Source organism: Purpureocillium lilacinum, assembly GCF_023168085.1.
Source record: "Purpureocillium lilacinum CBS 284.36 DNA, scaffold_3, whole genome shotgun sequence".
NCBI lineage: Eukaryota > Fungi > Ascomycota > Sordariomycetes > Hypocreales > Ophiocordycipitaceae > Purpureocillium > Purpureocillium lilacinum.
In genome coordinates, this window is record NW_027072113.1 from 150,479 (window position 1) to 170,614 (window position 20,136).

Below are 20,136 nucleotides of genomic sequence, written 5' to 3' on the forward strand. Positions count from 1 at the left end.
ACGCCACCGAAGCACCAGGCGCAAGAAGAGAAAGCTTAGTAGTAGAGAGACAAGAAAACGTCTCGAGCGCTGCCACTGGCGTGACAAATGCGTAAGCGCTCAGTATATTTGATCACTCATCAAATGCGGGCGCAAAGACAGGCCCGTCATGATCCCCTGCGCTGCGAATGCTCCATCATAGCAGGTCCCTGTATATATGCCATACGCTTGCGTCCCATCAATTGCAAAATAACTCCGTCGTCTACGCCTAAGCGACATGCTGCGCCTTGGAAGCCTTGTCCTCCTCGGAGCTATTCGGCTCCATGGCGTCCTGAAGTCTCATCTGGGGCAGCGTGCGCGCGATGCGCGGCGGATCCCAAATGGTCTTGGAGTGGAGGAAGACTTCGTCAATCTCCTCGAGCGAGCGGCCGTTGGTCTCCGGGAAGAAGAAGTAGACGGTCGGGACGATGGCCGCGTTGAGCACCGCGAAGATGATGTAGTAGCGGTACGAGATGGTGTTGAAGCCCACGGGCGTCACCTCGGCCAGCAGGAAGTTGAAGGCCCACACCGCGGTCGTCGACACGGCGCTGATGGCTGCTCGCAGCTGCAGGGGGGCAACTTCCGTCGCATAAAGGAACGTGAGGCCGGAGTAGCCAACCGTGTAGATGAACTGGAAGACGAAGAGGAAGACGGCCGCAACAATGACGGCGGACTGGTTATTCTGTGCCGAGGTGGTGCCAGCGAGAACGGCCATGGAGACGGCCATACCAGCGGCACTCCACAACATAAGGGGCCGGCGGCCGAGTCTGTCGATGGTGAAGAAGGCTAGGAAGCCACCAAAGGGCTGCGTCAAAGCCATCGCGGCGGCCAGGATACGAGACTTTGTAGGGTCGAGGCCGAGGTAGATCTCGAAAATGGTGGTGGCGTACATGGAAATGAGGTTGATGCCGCACATTTGCTGGAAGACCTGGCCGCCAGCGGCGAGGACAGTGCGGTGGAAGAGGCGCTGCTCGCCCATCGACAGCATAGCCTTCCAAGAGAGCGTGCCGCATTGCGAGAGCGAAAGCTGGATGTCATGAATCTCGCTGGCAATGGCATCGGAGTTGGGGTCGTCGTCGTTGAACGCCGAGAGAATGGCACGCGCCTCGTCCAGGCGGCCCTTCTTGACGAGCCAGCGGGGCGACTCTGGGAAGATGGACATGAAGACCACGACGACGAGCAGCATCGCAACCTGAAAGGCCAGGGGGAAGCGCCAGGAGACGGAGCTGCCGGTGACAAAGTAGAAGCCAAAGTCGACCCACAGGGCCAGCGAGACACCCGCGCCGATGAAGATGCCGTCCGTCACGACGTGCGCGCCGCGCTTGGTCGCCTTGGAGATCTCGGCCTGCCAGACGGGCACCGTGGCGAGGTAGCCGCCTGTGCCCAGGCCCAGGACGATTCGGGCGATGATGAATTGCGCGAGGTGAAAAGACGTGGCCATGAGGATGGCGCCGACGATGGTGATGGATGAGGCGAGCTGGATGACACGCTTGCGGCCGAGCAGGTCGCCGAGATAAATGCACGAGAGGGAGCCGAACATGCCACCGACAGTGAAGAGCGCGACAACGGTGCCTATGGTGTGCATGGTTAGTTTTCTGTCCGTACTCATGGGGCTTTACATGAGACTGAGGTGGGATAGCGCACCCTGAATCGTAGAGTTGTAGTGCTGCTCGTCGCCCTCGGTGTTAATAGTGTCGAGCTGCGGGAAGCTCTCGACAAAAGCGTCTAGGGTCAAGAGCCCGCCGGCGACGCTGAGGTTGTAACCGTACGTAACAAACGCCGGGCAGACGACGAGGGCGATGATGGCGCGGCTCAGGGCCGAGCCGCGCAGGCCAAAGTAGGGGGCCATGGTGGTGGTTCCCGTCTCTCTGTGTCTTGTCCTCCTTGAAGTGGGACTTGCAAGTATCGTGAGAGGATCCGGTCCGGTTCGGGGTTCGTCGGTTTGGTGGTTCAACAATGCCAATGCCTCTCCGGTCGACGGGGCTCTTTCATGCTTTGACTTTGCGGATCTGGAGAACGGAACGGCAAGTGGAAACGATGGCTCGACCAGATCGATCCGGATCCATTGTGCTGTGGAATCGGGCTCTCTTTATACCAAGGACCCGTTTTGCAACGGTCACCGGCGGGCGCCGTTGACAATTCAACACCAAGTGGACCGCGTTTGGCCTGCGATTGTGTCTCGCGGGAGCGTCAGCCAGGCTAGCCCTTGGTTAATTCCGCTCTACCCCAACTGGCGTGCGAATGGTTTGGCGGGCGAAATGGAGCAGTTGCTGCCATTCCTGGTCAAGAGTGCCGCTCCGGACCCCAGATCTCCCCTCCCCCGCAGTGCAATTGGGCCTCGGGCCTCCAATTCCCCAGATCTTTTGGCTCCGCAGGCCCCGTCGTGTGCCAAGGTGCGTGTGGCAGCGTGTGTCCCCGCGTCATGAGCTATGGGGAACGTTCCCACCGGACCCGGCCGATGCGGGAATATGTGAGGCACCGCTGCGGTGCAACGGGGGCCCCAGAACCAAGTAAGGCTCACTCTTGAGGCACATATCATACCCTCGGCTCCCCTGTCCTGCTCGTGTTTTCTGTCGGTTTGCCGGCCGCCCCGGCCGGCACGGGCACGAGGCGCTTGAACTTGGCGGGTGTGACAAGCTTCGGGCGTGGCTGAAGCCATCACCGCCCGCCCGAGCGATGATGGCAACCCTTTCAGGCCCTGTCTGGGGACCTCATTCGCTGAACGAGCATTTGTGCAGGGACTCGGTGGCTACATCTTGCAGCCAAGATCCGCGGCAGATGCGCGGGTGTGTTCAGAAGACAGGGGGGCCGCGCATCCCACGGCCGCCTCTTCCAGTTGCCGACAGCCTCATGTTTGTGGCATTTGCGCTGCAGGAGAGGCAGCAGCGCCGTGGACCAAGCACAACAATTAACAAAAAGAGAAAAATATCAGGGAAAAAATAAGGCTTACGGACAAAAACGGCAAAAGCAGGTTCCCCCCGTCCGAGCTCCGCAGCATGTGGCGACCGCCGACCACGAGGCCATCAGGGACCCGCTGGCGGCGATTGCATTCCTCCGACTTCCCTGGCTTCATCGCCTCAACGAAATCTCCAAATGCCAATCACATCTCGCAAGCCAAGAAAAGAGGCGAGATTTGGAGCGCGTCCAGCCACGTCTTCTCCAAGACGATGATGCCTGCAAGCCCGAAATGGCTGAAGCCGTAGATGCTTTGACACACGATGGGCGCCCCTCGAGCCGCCGGAGTCTTCCGGCCTCAGCCCGGGGTTGCCCGCTCCATGTGAGAGCGACGGACAGCGTAAATACATGTACGTAACCATGTCGGCGAGTCGACGACGACGACGATCCAACAGACGACACCGTCCCAATCAGTGCCGGCACTACCGGATGCCTCGCAAGCGGGATGCCGAACTGGAAGGGCCGAGCCCCAGATTCTCCCCCGCGAAATAGAAGACTGGAGCAAGGTCGCCGAGCCGAGAATAGCGACGATCGTGAACCGCAGGTTGTGGGGAGGCTCGCGTCACATTGAAGCTGGTACGGATACGGAAGCTGTCGAGCACGCCCATCAGCCGCGAATGCGCAGTGTTCAGGCCGGCGGGACGGGCCGTGACGACGAGGAGGCCTCCGTCTTCGGCTCCCAAGGAGCATCAACACTTGGACTTCGGCGAAATTCATGCTGGGCTACAGTTGCAGGATGACGACGACGAACACACGACCAGGGAACAGGACATTATTCCACGCCCTCTCGGGGACTCGGCGGTCATGCATGCATCATAGGCTTCAAGGTGCCATCGTCGCGGGCTTCATTACCCCAGATTGCCCCTTCACAATCTGGGGAACTGCATTAGGATGCAACTTACGAGAGCCCTTTACTCACCATAGTGGACACGCAGGATCTACGCTTATCTGGCAGTCTCCACGATCACGCACGAAGTGCTGCCTGCGCATGGTCCAGCGGCCTACGACCCTGCCGCTCCCCGGCCGGCAAGGACGCATCACCGGCGCAAGCGTGTGATGTCGACATCATGCGTTCCACGCGGATCCCAATAGCGTACCGCTGGTCCTACGCGCGCCCCTTGGTTGACAAATCACGGAATTCCAAAGCGGCACGCGGTGTTGGGTACCAAAACCTCCGGGTGACTGAGTTTCTCTAACGTAACACGAGCTTCAGGCGTTCATTAACCCCAGAGGCGAAGCGTGAGCAGCTTCGCCACTCCGCGACGTCTTACGCGCGGGCCTGTCCGCCACTCGAACTCAGATCAAACGGCGGCGTGGCGATGTCAAGGGGTGCGAGACGATGGCTTGCTCAGGAACTCCCCGAGGGTTTCGCTGAAATCCGCATAATCCTGAGAGTGCAATGGACTTGGGTAGTCCTCGCCTCCCCCATCACACCAACCGAGCACTGTGACGTGAGACATGGCGTTCATTTTGCTCGAATGCAACGCCCAGGCCCAGAAGCCTGTTCGGAAAGCCGAGTATGTGCGAGCGAGCAACCAGGCAGACGGCCGACAGACGACCGAGCGACCGGAATACGTTGGGACGGACGGTGGCAAGGCGGCTGGAGGCAGTGGCGTGCCCGCCTGAATGCTACGTGGCATCTTTCTGGGGAGATGGGATGCAGTCCGCTTCCCACGGTGCCGACATACTTGCTAGGGGAAACCTGTGGTTACTCTGCCCCTGGGGGATATCTCCTCGTCCGGCACGAAGCACTGGCTCTCGCCGCGGCGTTCTCAAGATCTGAGGAGTACCCGTCCATAGCATGGTCCCGTTGCCTCTCAGTCATCTCCCAGAGGAATGACACTCCTTTGAATTCGAATTACCAGCCCCTGAGGTGCCAAACCTGATATGACTACCGTGCTTGAGCATTGAGAGGGCAAGAATGAAATCTCAATGGTCGCTGAGATCCTGTCCATGTGCTCAATCTTTCATTTCATGGACCAGACCTAATTCTCTGGTTATTCGTCTCGTTTAAATACCTTCACCGTCGAGAAGTTGCCGGTGGACAGTCGACGGCAGGCGGTATCCCCCGAGCCGAGATCGGAGGATTCGATGACGAGCTCGACCGGACTCGATGCCGGCCCAAACGATTATATTAGCCGTAGCACCTCGAGATCAAAATGTTTCTTTACCATTTCCTTGACACCGAAAACTATTCTGGGGGGAATTGTTGGATGTGTTCCCTTGGCGAATATCAGGGGCATCGGGGCGCAATTCGGGATGTAGCCGCTTGGAGCGACCTGGGGAGGGACAGCCCCAGCATCGTCAAAATTCGCCCATTCGAGGACAAAGACCGTTTTTCAACGCGTTTTCCATGTCGATTGATTACATTGACTAAACAAAATATTCGTGTTCATCGCACCATGATTGAGTGATGTCGAGGTTACGGCATCGCCATACCAACCCGTGCCAAGCACATCACGTGTCAGGTCATGAGTACCAACCCAGCCAATCAGCGCCCGAACATTGTAATCCCGCAGCAGCACCAGCAGTGCTTCAGCGAAACGGCAAAAGTCCACCACGTCAATCCGTCGCCTCCTCAACGCCAACACCCCCCAGCTGCCTCGTCCTCCCGCCTCGACCCGCGCAGTCGGCCGCCCCGCGACACTCCGTCGATTGCGACCTCCTGACCCTCCTCGTCCCGTCGACCGACCCCCCTTCCGCCATGGCGCCGGCACTGACTGCCTCGGTGGCGATGGGCGTCGCCCGGCGACAGCTGCTGGCCCCGACCGCCTCGTCCGCCCCCCGCGTCGCCGCCACCGCCGCCGTCCGGATACTCGCACAGCAGCGCGGCTACGCGACGCCGAAGGGCCCCCCTCCTGCCAACTTCCGCACGAGCAGGCGCACCGAGTGGCCCTGGGACAAGGAGAGCACGCTCGACCGCATGGGCAAATTCTTCCTCTTGACCGAGATGGCGAGGGGAATGTATGTCCTGCTCGAGCAATTCTTTCGACCTCCGTACGTTACCCCCCGACGGTTTTATCCAGAACTATGCGCGGCGGGGGACAATGGCTGACGTGCCGATAGGTACACCATCTTCTACCCCTTCGAGAAGGTAAAGAACGCACAACACCCCGGGCAGGTGTCCACTCGGAGAACAAACCATTGACCTCTGGCGCAGGGCCCCATCTCCCCCCGATTCCGTGGCGAGCACGCCCTCCGACGATACCCCTCTGGCGAAGAGCGCTGCATTGCCTGCAAGCTCTGCGAAGCTGTGCGTACACACCCGTCTCCGCTCATCCGAGCCCCCCCGCGACACCGGCTCGGCAATGATGCCGGAGGTTCGATCTTCACAGCACGACGCAGCCCGCTAACACAAAGTCGAATTAGATCTGCCCTGCCCAGGCCATCACCATCGAGGCCGAGGAGCGCGCCGACGGCTCCCGCCGCACCACCCGCTACGACATTGACATGACCAAGTGCATCTACTGCGGCTTCTGCCAGGAGTCGTGCCCCGTCGACGCCATTGTCGAGAGCCCCAACGCCGAGTACGCGACCGAGACGAGAGAGGAGCTTTTGTACAACAAGGGTACGTTACTGCCGATTTTTGCACCCGGCCCGAGGCAATGATAGCCCACAGCGATGTCATTGCACCGTTGTGTCGCGTCTCCCGCCGACCCGTGGGCCACGACATCTGGCTGTCCCCAGTCAGCCTACCGTCTCAATTGACACGCTGCTAACTCCCGTTGCAGAGAAATTGCTCTCCAACGGCGACAAGTGGGAGCCCGAGCTGGCCGCCGCCATCCGCGCCGACTCGCCCTACCGATAATTGCCACGCCACCGACGACGACACCCCCTTCTGCTGCCACGAGGAACCCTCGCCTCGGCAGCAGAACATTACCTGTTGTTACTACAGATTTCCAAAATTCTAGGCTTCTTCTTTGTTCCACGTGTACGGGTAGAATGAGTGGAGTGGGGGTGGATGGGAGGATTGCGAGAGAGGAATGGCCTCGGAAGCACGGCCGACGATGTAGTCGTGCGGCTGGCTGAGAGTGGATGATCAGCTGTGTACATATCAAGAGGCAGGCAAGAGATGATGCCCATTCACCAGCACTACACGATGATGCTTTGCTCGACAACGTTCCCGCCATGGTCGTGTCTTAGGTGGCATCCACGACTCGCCCGTCCTGCAGAGCTACCGAGACTCTCGTCAACAGAGGACAGCCAGCTCTTCAACACCATAAACAAACAACACCGGTGCTGCACAATCATGGTCTTCATGGTAACAAGGTAATGAATGTATGCTCATTAAAAGCTACTAATGATCCCGTCTTCTAGGGAGTGGGGCAGCCAGCTTCGTCAACGCCCAAAGAACCGCCAATGCTCAAGTCGTCTTAGTCGTCATTTCCTCCCTCTTCTTCTTCCGCTTCGTCGTCATCAGCACTGGCGGACCTTCTTCTCACCGTCCTTGCCCGCCGCCGTAAGCAGCAGCTCCATGAGGCCGACGGCCACCTGGCGCATGCTCTCGTGGTAGCGAGCATTGTCCGGGTAAAAGGGGCAGTCCGACGGCGTCTCGTTGCCAAACTCAATGGTGAGGCCGTGGACGCGCGAGGCGCCGCACGTGCCGTTGTAGTACTGGCCCAGGGCGTGGTCGGTGCTACCGCCGGCCGTGGGGTACAGCCCGGAGCTGGGCTTGGGCACGTAGCGGATCTTACCCGCGCGGTTCATGCCGTCGCCCATGCGCTTGCTCAGGGCCAGCTGGGCGTCCAGGTCCGCCTGCTCCATGTACTCGCGGTAGACGCTGTTGGCGGGGTCCTGGCCGATGAAGCCGCGCTTCCCATCGTACGCCTTGTTGGTGAAGCTCTGCTTGGGGTCCGTCGTCTGGGCGTCATCGTCGCCCCAGGCGTACAGGATGTCGCCGCCAAACGAGTGCAGGTCGAGGAACCACGAGAGGTCCTTGTTCTGGTCCAGCACCCAGGCAACGTTCTGCGTCTCCGGCTCGGAGAGGGGCGCCTTGCCGTGGAACACCTCGCTGCGAGGGTTGTCGGACGCCGCGCTCCGGATGTTGGCGCTCGGGTTGAAGATGCGCTTGTAGTCCCACATGATGGCAAAGTTGCGGTTCAGGTCGATGCCCACCGAGGCCTTGCTGCCGTCGGAACTGGCCGTGTTTCGGTTCTTGCGCCAGCATGTGCTGGTCTTCTGGTCATAGGCGACGCCGTCAGGGTTGACGAGCGGCACGATGGCGATGCCCGCCGAGAGCGCCGTCTCGACCTGATCCGCCGTGTACTTTTGGGTGCCGTACGCGATTCCGGTGCCATTAGCTCGCGCCTCGAGCAGGTCCGAGATGAAGTAGAGAACGTTGTCAGGCCCGCCTCGCTCGCGGGCATGAATGCCGCTCTGGATGAAGACGCGGGGGTTCCCGGCACCAATAGTAGCGCCATATAGCTCCCGCTTCTCAAATGTCTTGTACGGCGCCGTGAAGAGCTCCACGTCGTCAAACTTTCCGGCGAGGCCCTGCAGGCCCGACTTGACTTCGTCGACATTGAGGATAGAGACCAGGTTGCGGTCGTTGACGCCGAGGCCGATGGGCGCCTTCTCGCCGCCGTTGAAGCGGTCGCCCTGGCCGATGGGCAGTTCTGTGAAGGATTGACGTTGACGAAGGCCGGCTCTGCTGGCTACGTACTTTTCGTAAACGAAGGTACCGTCCTCTTCTCCCGGGAGTGTGCAGCCGTTGGCAGTGAGGCCAAAGGCAGCCAGGGAGAGGACGCTCTGAAACTTCATGATGGCAACGATTGACCGAATCACAACAACGAGAGCAACGAATAAGCTGGGCCGAGCTGAGCAACGGCAAGGTAGGGTAGAAGCGAGAGTTCAAGCTTTATACCACGCGCAGTTCCACGTTTTGGGACCTGGCTGGGACCTGAAGGGCGTCCGCCACGGCTGCAACTGCTCGGCCACTCCGCCTCATGGGGAAGGACGACAGCATGCAGCAGTGCAGGGACAAGCTTTTCGATGGAGAATGGAGAGATCGGCGGCAGGAACTCGAGATTTGCCTTTGGCGGGTGAGTTGTGACGGGACGCCACCCATAAACACTGGAGGGGAGGGTCCGCGTTTGACGCCATCCATCATCGGAGAAGGTGCCAGCCAACCGGCCCGGTATAATCGTGCAGAGCGAGATGGCACCTCCCAGTTCAGGAGGACTTGGCATCCGAACCTCATGTATCGGTGGGGAGCACAGCAGGGACAGGTCTTGAACAAGCAACCTGCAGCTTCCACTCCCAGGCAGTGCCGCGGACGCCATCTTGCGCAATGCGCAGCTTGTGCGCAGCGTGGCTAGCGCGAGCGGCCTCTTGGCCCCAGTCTGGCAACCTCGTGCGGGCCAGGGTCAGCAGGCATCGCCGCAGTCAAGGGATACGAATACATGCACCTCGCGTGGAGATGCGACATGGCTTTGGCCGTGCGTCCAGTGCGGGGTGCAGCTCGATGCTCTCGCTGGTCCGCGCGACACCGTTGCACGCCGTGGTGCATGCGAATCCAAGGCCGTTGCAGGGGAACCCGAAACGCACCATTGGCGCACAGCCCCAACACAGTGTTGTCGTCTCGCAGCTTCCATCGTCCTCGTTGTTGTGCGGCTTCAGAAGCAGCTGCCGCCGTTGACTGGATGGCAAAAGACGACCGACCCACGGCGGAAGAATATGAACATGGAGGGAGCCCGGTGGAAACAAGCTGAAGTCTAGATAGAGTGTGTTCCCAACGTTGCAGCGGAGGGCGTAGTCGGGGTCGGGGTCGGGGTCAGGGTGGCTGATGAACAGCGTCAACTGCCTATCAGGGAAGGAGGCGGATCCCGCAGCGGTGGCGGCGGGTGCGAGAGTTTATTCGAGGACCGGCTTCTCCAAGGTTGCCGTCGGTAGAGGCTGGCGCCATGGTCTGACGTTGACGGGCGGCGAGACCGCTCCCGAGTCATGGGGGACGGGGTCTGGATCTCAACAAGCGCGCGGGAGGCACGGATGAATCTGGGGGTTTGCAAGTGACGTTGAGGATTGGAGGATGGAGATGGACGATCTGCGGGTGCACCTGCCATGGGCCAGTGATTGTCTGTAGCGGGCGACTGCTGCCTCATCAGGTCACGTGTTTCCTCATCTCGCGGCTTGTCCAGAGATGCCTCTCACGTTTTCATCAGCAATGCGCATCTCGGGACGATACTCTCAAAGATCTTCCCATGGCTTGCTTCTGTGTGTGAAGCACTCGGGCGGATCATCCTCGGCACGGCGAATGTCGCATCGTCATTGACGGACTTTCGCCAAACATGGCGTCTAGCTCAAGTTCACGCGTGATACTGCTCAAGGTCTTCATCTGCTTCCGTTTCTTCCCGCCCAAGGAGCCGATGGCACCGAAAGCAACACTCCGACTTCAACGCCAAATCCATAAGGCCTTTCTTTCCTCGCACCGTAGTCCCAGCTTCCATGCATCCAATTCAACCCTCGCCTCACCCCCGTCTAGGGTAGGCCACTCTTGCATGTCACGGTCCGCACTTACACGTCCACCAATGGCAGCGCGTCCAACTGTCGCTGAATAAGTCACAGACGGGGGATAGAGGGGGACTCGCACATCACGTGACCTACCCCAGCTCCCTGGCCGGCTGCCAATGGCACTCACTCACTGGCCTATTCATTCCCCGGGCCGCGCTTCTCCCCCAAAAAGCCGTGGCCAGCTCCGAACTCCACGCGCTGCCCGCCCGCCGGCCAATTGCCTGCTTACCTCATTGAAGCCGTCCGCCCCCCGAACCTCCAGCGAGAAATTTACTCGCCCATCGTCACTCATCCTCGCAACCCGCCCATCTCCACCACCACCACAACCACAATCACCACCAACCCTTCTCGTCGCGCCTGCTCGACTCTTCGTGCTCGGCCACTCTCAATTGTCTCCGCCCCCCGCAGCGTCAATTGACCTCTCCTTCCACTCTCCGGCCACCTCCCGCGAGTCACAATCACAGCCGCCGCCATGTTCCGTACCGCGATGCTCCGCTCGGCCGTCCGCGCCGCCTCCGCCGCCGCCCGTCCCGCCGTCCAAAGAACATCCTTCCTTGCCGCGCCGCGCGTTGTCGTCCCCCGCGTCCAGCAGAGCATCGCCGCTGTCCCCGTGCGCATGTACGGCGCCGCCGCCGGCCTCAACAAGGAGCAGGTCGAGGGCCGCATCATGAGCCTGTTGCAGGGCTTTGACAAGGTACGTTGGAAGATACGGAGCAAATGAGTTTTGGCCCTCGGCCGGGAAAGCTGGAGGGGCCTTGAGATCTGCGCAAGAGTTGCTTTCAAGACGGCAAAGGCGAAAGACATAATGGGGTTCATCTTGAAAGCATGAGATGGGCTCGTCCAGTTTTCTATTCGGCTGGCCGTGCCAGACTTTTGCCCTCCCTTGTCGAACAGCTGCTAACATATCATCTTCCGCTTCAGGTCAACGATGCCAACAACGTATGTACCCCCCGTTTTTCGAGCTTACCAAACCATAATACCCGATACGCATGCCCATACCGACTCGATATCCCGGTTCTGACGACCTCTTGTCTAACCCGCCCACAGATCAAGCCCACCGCCCACTTCGCCAACGACCTCGGCCTCGACAGCCTCGACACCGTCGAGGTCGTCATGGCCATCGAGGAGGAGTTCAGCATCGAGATCCCCGACAAGGATGCCGACACCATCCACTCTGGTACGCAACCTTGCTTTCTGCCGCTCCGGCTGCGGTGCCCACGCCCGCCCGCACGTACACAAGCTAACCTCTATTTTTTCCGCAACGCAGTCGACAAGGCCGTCGAGTACATCCTGAGCCAGCCCGACGCCAACTAAGCCGCGTTGTCGGAACCACTCCAAGATGCCGCCCGGTCGATCGCGTATACGACGTCTCAGGCTCAAGATGCGTCATGCAGACCCATATATGTTGTCACAGCTGCGGTGGCGCGTCTAGGAGACCAAGGGGGCGTGCCGCGGGGGCAGTTGCTGTTAGCTCGTGCAAGGGCGCCTTGGGAATGAGGGGCGGAGTAGAAGTACGGGAGAGGGATTGTCATGTCGGCATGGATGCCCGGAGGTGCATCTGGTGTATGTCTGGGGACCCGCGGCCGGCCAGCCTCGTCTGCCACGGCCCGTGGTCACCCGTGTACTAGTGTATAGAACCAATTTTGCTCATCTGGCACTCGGCCGTGGCACAGGCTAGTCACGTCAGGTACGGCAGTGAGTCTGCGACCTGGCTTGCATGCAAAGCCGTTGAAATCGTGGCTCATATCGTATATTTTGACCGCCGCTCCGCCCATCTCCACCAGCGCCCGTCGCAACCCGTATCCCAAGCCTCCGCTACGCCTCGGTCCACCCCGCCTGTCCCAACTTTCAGCGCCCGGCCATTAGCATACCACTCACTGTCCTGTTTCTCAGCTTGGACGTAGGACGGGGGAGTTAATAGCTGACGACGCGACGACGCCATGACGTCCAAGCATGTAACGGGATGCTAGTGGCAGTCTGGACTCTGCCCGAGGCAGCTGTCGCCGGACCGCGGCTGGTGGCTAAGGCGTGACAGGAACAGGAGCATGTTGTCCCAGACGCTGCCGCGGCGTACTCCAGGAGCAGGGGCTTGTACAGCCATGGCCCTTCGTCGTCCCGCTCCTCCTTTCTCGGCATGGTTCCCAGTCTTGGATTTGCCACGAAATGTGCAAAATAGATCTGAACCCAAAAGCGATGCGGCAAAACACAAAAGTATCAAGTCCGATCAGTGCAAAACGCCATGCACGGGCGAAAGCAGCCGCAAACACCGTGCGTATCTATGCGCAGAGTCGTGACCACTTGGCGCCCCAAGCAAAGAGCAGCGGTGCGGTGTCGACAACGGTGTCGAAAGTGAAGAAATGCCCGACTACAAAGATGTGCAGTCAAAGAGCCTCGCGCCTGTATGTGGTCGTCGTTTGGTCGTCCTGGCGAGCAGTGTCCAATTAGTTTTCGTCCTGGTATTCTGTTTTTCTCTTTCCCGAATGGCCGTGGCGATGCAAATGAGACCGAGTGGAGTTGCTGCTCTCGGGAGCAAACTCTGTGAACAAATGCGCAATCCTGCGCGTGTAGTATGTGAAGCCTTCTTTGCCGCCGCCGTCGAATCATGAGACTGGCCGCGTCCACCATAGCGTGCTTTCCTCGGCCGCGGCCAACGATGCGAGGAATGATACTGTACTGTCAGCGTCTGTTGAGTCCAATCACCGGCCGTTCACCGGTACATTGTCTTTCGACTCTTTCGAGGCTGTTGGTACGCCACGGCCGGCGGCCGCGCTTGCGTAGCTTGCGAAACCACCTCCCATGCCCAGACCTGCGGAAGCCCGCTTCCGAGCCCTGGCATTACTAGAGTCTTCCTCTTCCTCCATGCTAAAGACAAAGGCGGGGTCCTCCTCGTCGATGGGCGTCGTGAACCGTCCCGTAACCGAAGAGCTAATGCTGCCGCTCGACACATGGCGTTCCATTGCCCGGTCCTTTCCAATGGCGCCGATGCCACCCGCGGAGATGCGGGCTGTAGTGGGGTGAAGAAGAGGGCTAGAGCTGCTGATGTTGTCGTCAAGGCGGCTACGCTGGAGCTGCTGAGAAAGAACAGACATGGACTCGCTACCGGACCGGAAAGACGAAGGCCGGAGACTGCCATTCGGGCTCTTGGCTTCTCCGCCCATCTCTTGAGCAAGAGTCGACTTGCGAAGCGGGCTTCCAACATGGCCAAACGCAGAGGGGCCAACGGGACCGCCCCTACCCGCACGGCTCGCATCCTCTTCCTCCTTCTGGCGTTGGAACAAGGATCCCCATCGCGACGGGCTGGATCCAATCGGGCTTCCGTACTTGGAGATACCCTCGATGACGGGGTCCTCGGCACGCATCGATCCGCGGCGGGCCTTTTCGGCTGGTGTCAGAAGATCCTGCAGGTTTTCCGGCACATAGTTCTCCGGAGCGTTGTCCCCGTCGTCGCCGAAGGCGAATTCTGCCTCCCAGTCGCGATCGACCGAGGTCTTGGGCAAGCTTGAGCTTAGCATCCGGGGCCGTGCGTATCTAGACGAGTGCATGGCGCGCTTGCCAAAGTACTCCTCGCCGTCAAAGGGCTGCGAGTTGGGCGGGCTGCTCGCAGTCGGGGTCACAAGATGCTCGGACGAGCCGAATGCAGAAGTATGAAGGAGCTTGAGCGTCTCGGACGTGCGTGAGTCCTTAGCGTTGCTGAGAGATGGCGTGGGCGACTCGAGGCCAAATTTGGAGGGCACAGACGATGGCCACGGCGCCGAGGGAAAGCGGGCCGCGTGCGAGATGCCATTGGAGTCGAACGAGGCCGGCAGAGGCGCATCGAGGATGGAGAGGCCCTTGCCGTTGGCGGGGGATAGGCCGAAGCCGAGGCGGGAGGGATCCTCATCGCGTGGTGAGCCGTAGGTCGAGGTGGAGAAGGGCATGTCGATGGCGGGGATGCCATTATCGAGGCTAGGCTGGCGGCCGAGATGGTGCTGGTGCTCGTCGCCTGAATATCCGATCGGGTACGAGGGCTGCTCGGCACGGTAGAGCGAAGACGTGAGGGCGCTGGTAGAGCCTTGGTGGTATGCGGCGCTGGAGGCCGAGGTCGGGGAGGTGGGAGTGGGTGAGGGGCGGCCCGCGAGGTTTATGGGCGAGGTGCCAATGGTGACACCATTTTTGCCGTAGTTGATGCGGCGTCCATCGGGGAGAATATGGACGTTTGCGCATTTGGGACCGAACTTGCAATTGCCCTGCGTTCGTTCAGTCTCGAGGTCAGCCGAGTGCCGCCCACAAACGGGAGAGGCGGCGGGCAACGGGGACGCACCTTGGCAAAGTATTTGCACACCGTCTCGGTCGAGGTGCCAATGTCGTGGCTGAACGGGCAGGCATTGCCGGCCTGACACGCGCCCTGCCGAAAGAACTTGCAGGGGACATGAGACGTGTCTAAAGGCGACCTCGCCGGTTAGCAGTGCGCACGTTTGGGGCCTCGAAGGTTATGGCCGACTGCATCGTGCCGTCGTGGTGGGGTTTGCATGCTGCGCGAAGCCTCACGCAGCGACGTCAGACCATCGCCGACGCCCGCCCACGTCAGGCACACGAGACAGCGCGGGAGACACAGGCCGGGGGGAAACGCACTGGGAGGGCTCCGGGGCATCATCTGGCCGTGGGCATGGCCGGCGGAGCCGTTGGGGATGTTGAGGCTCCCGCTGCGGACGTGACGGAACTCGGGCATGGCTGCGGCGGGGATCGAGTGTCGCGTGTGAGAGCGCCTTTTTGCAGCAGCGGCGGCAGCAAAAGGTGGAGGAAAAGGACCAGCTGCGGCTGCAGGCCGTGGAGGAGAGGAGAGAGAGACCTGGAGGCTGCTGGGTGCCGCGCCGGGCATCATGGTGGAGACGGAGAGGGGGGAACCGAGACGCTCCATTCTGGAAGTGGGAGGGGGATTTCTTAGGTAATCCAGGCCGAGTGCCTTTTTTGGCCCTTTTGGCGGCCAGCTGGGCACCTGCTGGGCGGGGAGGTTGGGGCCGGGGCTGTCTGGCCTGCGCGGTCCAGGCCTCCGGGGACTTTTCCTAGGCGGTTGCAGCGGCTGCTCCCAGCTACTGCCTGCCCGAGGTACGGGTGAACCCCCCTGGCGGCACCCGACGGTGGGTGGTTGCAGTGGAGATCTGGTCGGGTCCAGCCCTGGAGCGCTGGAGGGTGCTGTGGCGGCGGGGGATTGCGGCGCCTTGAGGCCCTAGGCCTGGGTGCTGTAGGTGGTGGGCGAGGGCGGGTCTAGCTCGGGCAGGTCTCGGGCTCTGCGTGAAGGTCGGACAGGAACCCTAGCCCAAGCCGCTGGTGCGCTGTCGGCAGAGGCCCAGGGCCCTGAAACGGCGCGACCCGGCCGCCGGGCAGAATATCCAACGGGGCTCACCCCAATGGTGGGAGACGGGGATACCTTAGTTGACGTCCTGGATCCCCAACTTCGCTGATGGTGGGGAACCCCAGTTCTCCCAAACCAGCCAGAGTCTGCCCTCTGCACTCTGCACTCTGCACTCTGCAGTGCTACCTCCGAGGCGACTTTCACCCTGGTCGGCTCTCGTCCCAGGCCCTCGACGCTGCGGCCCGTATCGTGGTGTTTTGTGCAACCGAGGTGGGTATCAGCGGTCGGCGGGTCGGTCAGATGACACAGGCTGCAGCTTGGAGCGTCAGGACGTTCCCAATACGGGACGTGACAGGTCGTTGCAAGGTTGATTCCTGGTAGGCCGAAGGGGACCGAAAGAAAAGAGACGAGAACATATGTGGGGAGCAAGGAAAGAGTAAGAGCGGAAAAAGTCGGCCGGGCAACGTCTAAGAGGAGGAAATAAAGCCGACTAAAGACAGCGGCAGTTGGCCGTCGTAGGAAGCTGTACTCGTCACTGGATTGACTGACGAGGATGACACTGATGCTCGCATTGACACATGCGCACCCGGTTGGCCAACAGCGACCCGGTCGGTGATGCTGTATAAAGTAGGTAAGGTAGTTAATACGAACGAACAAGCGGTGTCTGCGATATATCGAGGATAAAAAGGTGGCTTGTGGGGGAAAGCGTGCAGGTGGCCGTCTTATGGGATATCCGTGGGATGGCTCTGCTTGGCGCCGGGCGCATGGAGGCAACTCGGCACCACGGGCAAAGGCGCAGAGCCAAGGCTGGAGGCAAAACTGACAAAGCCAGGGACCCAGGGGTCGCGGAAGAAGGATGGCTCGTCCGGGCGTGGCGACGACTACCCGACGGCGTCGTATGGGCACGACCCATGGGCACGGTAAACCTACTCATCCGCAGCTAGTGGAGGACGTGAGACACGCACCGCACCACACACTCCCATCGCTCGTCCGTCACCAGACAGCGCCGCCGAGACGAAGCATAGCCGGGCCGGAACGCTATTTGGCGGACTAGCGTCGCGGCGTCCCAGAACGCAGGGTGTGTCTGCATCGCAGACGTGTGCTTGCAGCCGGCTGGGGCGTTGTCGCGTTATCGCACCCGCGCGGGCCCGGGTAAAGATAGCAGCATCGCCATTCCATTCCATCAAGGCGAGACATCTGTGCTGCCACGTCTGGGCGGACTCGGCCAAGGACGCCACCACGTTGTCGACGACTCACTTCAGCTCGCCGAGCCAGAAAGCAAACCGGGGATTCCCAGTCGCGCCTTGCGTCTGGGGTGACGCGTGAGAACGAGGCAGCCATCTTGAGTTGGTGCGTGTAAGCCTCTTTTGCTGGGAAAGGTGTGTGCATCCCTTCCCTTGGCTCACTCACCACCAGCCAGAACCACAGCCCTGGGTGGCACAGGCACTCAATCCTGTCTGTACCCGGGCCTCGCGCGTAGCCGTAGAGTGACCACTGACCACCCCCTCCATGACGTTCTTCGCCGGCCGTGAGACCACGCAGGGCAAAGTGGCGGGGAAAACAGCAGATGGCGTTACACGAGATGGTGCAGGCTACCCGAAGCGTTCGGTGCAACCCGCGATCCGTCCGTGGGAGCGGGGCGGCTGCCGTGTGACGGACTGGCCCTGGCCGTCGAGTGCGAGTGCCTGTGCCGGGATGCAGCCTGTCCATCGTTTCGCGCTCACTCGATGGCGGGGTTCGATGATGTCGTCGAGTTACACCATGGTGTGTGGTTCGCTCGTTGGCGGCCATGTTGCGACACGGCATCGGCATGTGGGGAGCGCACTCGGATGCGACAACGACCGACTGCGATCTGTGCTGGCGTTGAACCGTTTCCTCGGAGTCTCCCCTACCTGTGCAGTGTGCAGGAGGCAGGCAAATTGATGCATGGCGTGGGGCTGGCGAGCAGCAGGCTGAGAGCCTGAGACGCTGCCGTAGTGCTGCTGCAGCGCTGTTGCCCATCCTGGCTGCAGATCGTTCCTGCCGCACGGCACTTGGGGCACCAAAGGAAGGCGCGGGCGCGCTCAAAGCCCAGGCCCGGAGGAAGGCGCGTACGGGCGATGGATTGGACGGCTGCGGTTGGCCGGGGGGAGCCGCTGGGAGTGCTGGACGCGGCCGGGGCGGCTCCCCTAACAATTCCGTGAGTGTCTTCGGGCTCACAGAGTCAAAGACTCACGGCCATCCCATCCAGCTGCCACACCATCCCTGCATCGCCGCCGCTGAAGACGAAGGTGCAGCCAACCCTCTCCATCGATTCCCGACCCCCGTCCTCCATCTCCTGCACTCAACCCACCACCATCATGGCATCCCCGGCCGCCCGCCGCCACGCGCGCGACCATGGAGCAATCCAGAAGGATCGTTGAAGACGAACGGTGCCGCCACGCGCCTCAGCGTGGAACCTCGACCGTGAGATGCCCCGTCGCCTGGCAGGGTGTCTGGGCCTGGACATGGTCTGGCATTCGATCTATCCGGCGCTTCATGCGATCCATAACACGAGCGAGGATTCGAGCTGCACATGCAAACCCAATAATGAGCACATGGCTGACGACTCGAGCTGCGAACTGACTCCAGCACCAACGCGTCCCACGGCAGGCAATGCATCTCAAAGCTGACAAGACCCTTGGTCAGGCAGACAGCCGTCTCATTCATAATTCTTGGCTGCAGCCGGGCAGCCACGGCGATTTGACAAGGTATTCGGAAGCGAAGTCAAGGACATTCCCCGAACACGAAGCTCCCAGGGAGAGGAATCTTGCCAGCTCTTACACGTCTGCACACCCACGAGCGAGAGCACAGTGAGACCCACGTCGAGACTACCACACATGACGACATGTTGCATGCGCTGCACCCTGCCCGGAGACGACAGTCGGAGTTTTTGGACAGCGTCCCGACCGACCCGTACTATTCCAGGTATTTGTCTCGTTGAGCCCTCGTCGGCAGGCAGCACGAGCCCGTGCTTTGTAGGCAGAAAGCATCGCCGTCAAATACACTCGTTGTCGTCTTCGCGCGTCATTGGCAGCATTGGCCCTGGAAGGTGCTCTCGGCTACTCAGCCCAATGCAACTCGTCAGATTTGTCGCACTCGTTGCGCCAGCCACTGCTTGTCGCTTGGACGCGACCGATTCGTTGGGCAACGAAGCGCGGCCTTCATCATTGGTGCCGGGACGGTAACCTTTCGCTGTGCATCGCTCTAGCTGGAGCCTCTCAATAGCGCTTCGGAGGGACAGGCTGCGCAAGTGGTGTGTGCTTTCAGCTCGAGTCCAGCCTGGAAACACGCTCGTCGCGCCACACCCGCGCCACGCATTGCTCGGTTTGTGTGCCTTTTGACATGTCTGTGGCCACTAACTCGGCGTTCGCATCATGTATACATTGCATCCTCCAACCAAACACCAGCTGTCACAACTATCCCGCAGCCTCGCCGGACGAGCCGCTTTGCAGGCGCCGCTGTAGGCGACCTCATTCGACACATGGCGAACAAGAAAGATCTTGCAGTCAACGCTAGCGGATGCTGGCCGTGGTCCCGAGACCAAGCTATGGATGTCTCGGGCGGGCTGGCTTTGACATGTCGGCGCGCGTCGTCGCCTCCGGAAATTTCTTGCGCCACAGCGGTGACAGTTGACAGCCCAACATTTGGCCTGCCACCGACCGGCTGGGAAGTGCTGCTGTCTGCCAGTGTGGGCGCTGGTACTACCTACATACTATGGGCGACCGTTTAATCGCACAGTTCTCCCTTCTGGAGGGCGTGATCACGTCACTATCGCGAGCCACGCTGACGATGGTGGTGAGGTTGCAGCCACTCTGAAAGACTGCTCCATGCGGTGAACCTGTTGTGAGTCTGTGACCCTCTCTGTCTACAGAATCGGGGGCGTGCGCGCATTCACTGAAGCGTGGGATTCATTGAGCGGATCGGGAATATTGTGACGACACAGCGCAGATCTACTGATGTCGGAACAAACCGCGAAGTTCGATCGAAACCGTTGTGAATGGGGGTTCGCATGATTCTGCACCCCGCGTTGTGCGGCAGGCGAACCATCTGTGCGACATCGGCCAGACCCTGCGATGCGGCATGGATGGATGCATGGCTGCAGCAGGCTCCATGCCTGCAGACGCCGCACCTGGGCCGGCATCCGAGAGATTGATTGGCTAGCCGTGATGGGATCGGTCAGGTGCTCGATCTGGCGTGCTGCGTGCGGCGCTTCAGGCCGGAGGCCGGTGAACTGGTGCTTCGGCTGTGGAAGAAGCTCTTGGCTGGCTTTTGCTTCACAGACTTCTCAGTGAATCACTGCT

General features: G+C 60.7%; 5 protein-coding genes across 5 annotated transcripts; 2 read left to right on the top strand and 3 right to left on the bottom strand.

Annotated features, from left to right (window-relative positions):
* Positions 1–247: 247 nt before the first annotated feature.
* Positions 248–1,867, bottom strand: PLICBS_003916 (uncharacterized protein; the record flags this gene model as incomplete). The annotated part of the gene is made up of 2 exons (XM_018327952.2): positions 248–1,590; positions 1,663–1,867. The coding sequence occupies 2 exons, from the start codon at positions 1,865–1,867 to the stop codon at positions 248–250; spliced, it is 1,548 nt and encodes a 515-aa protein (XP_018173470.1).
* Positions 1,868–5,677: 3,810 nt separating this feature from the next.
* PLICBS_003917 (uncharacterized protein) lies at positions 5,678–6,781 on the top strand (the record flags this gene model as incomplete). The annotated part of the gene is made up of 5 exons (XM_018327955.1): positions 5,678–5,970; positions 6,040–6,067; positions 6,134–6,226; positions 6,343–6,541; positions 6,705–6,781. 5 exons carry the CDS (start codon positions 5,678–5,680, stop codon positions 6,779–6,781), a joined length of 690 nt encoding a protein of 229 aa, XP_018173473.1.
* Positions 6,782–7,389: 608 nt separating this feature from the next.
* Positions 7,390–8,733, bottom strand: PLICBS_003918 (uncharacterized protein; the record flags this gene model as incomplete). The annotated part of the gene is made up of 1 exon (XM_018327956.1): positions 7,390–8,733. The coding sequence occupies one exon, from the start codon at positions 8,731–8,733 to the stop codon at positions 7,390–7,392; it is 1,344 nt and encodes a 447-aa protein (XP_018173474.1).
* A 2,221-nt stretch (positions 8,734–10,954) lies between these two features.
* Positions 10,955–11,796, top strand: PLICBS_003919 (acyl carrier protein, mitochondrial; the record flags this gene model as incomplete). Its single annotated transcript, XM_018327958.1, has 4 exons — positions 10,955–11,176; positions 11,404–11,421; positions 11,530–11,659; positions 11,750–11,796. 4 exons carry the CDS (start codon positions 10,955–10,957, stop codon positions 11,794–11,796), a joined length of 417 nt encoding a protein of 138 aa, XP_018173476.1.
* Positions 11,797–13,178: 1,382 nt separating this feature from the next.
* PLICBS_003920 (uncharacterized protein) lies at positions 13,179–15,190 on the bottom strand (the record flags this gene model as incomplete). The annotated part of the gene is made up of 3 exons (XM_018327959.1): positions 13,179–14,708; positions 14,783–14,901; positions 15,094–15,190. The coding sequence occupies 3 exons, from the start codon at positions 15,188–15,190 to the stop codon at positions 13,179–13,181; spliced, it is 1,746 nt and encodes a 581-aa protein (XP_018173477.1).
* Between the last annotated feature and the right edge of the window lie 4,946 nt (positions 15,191–20,136).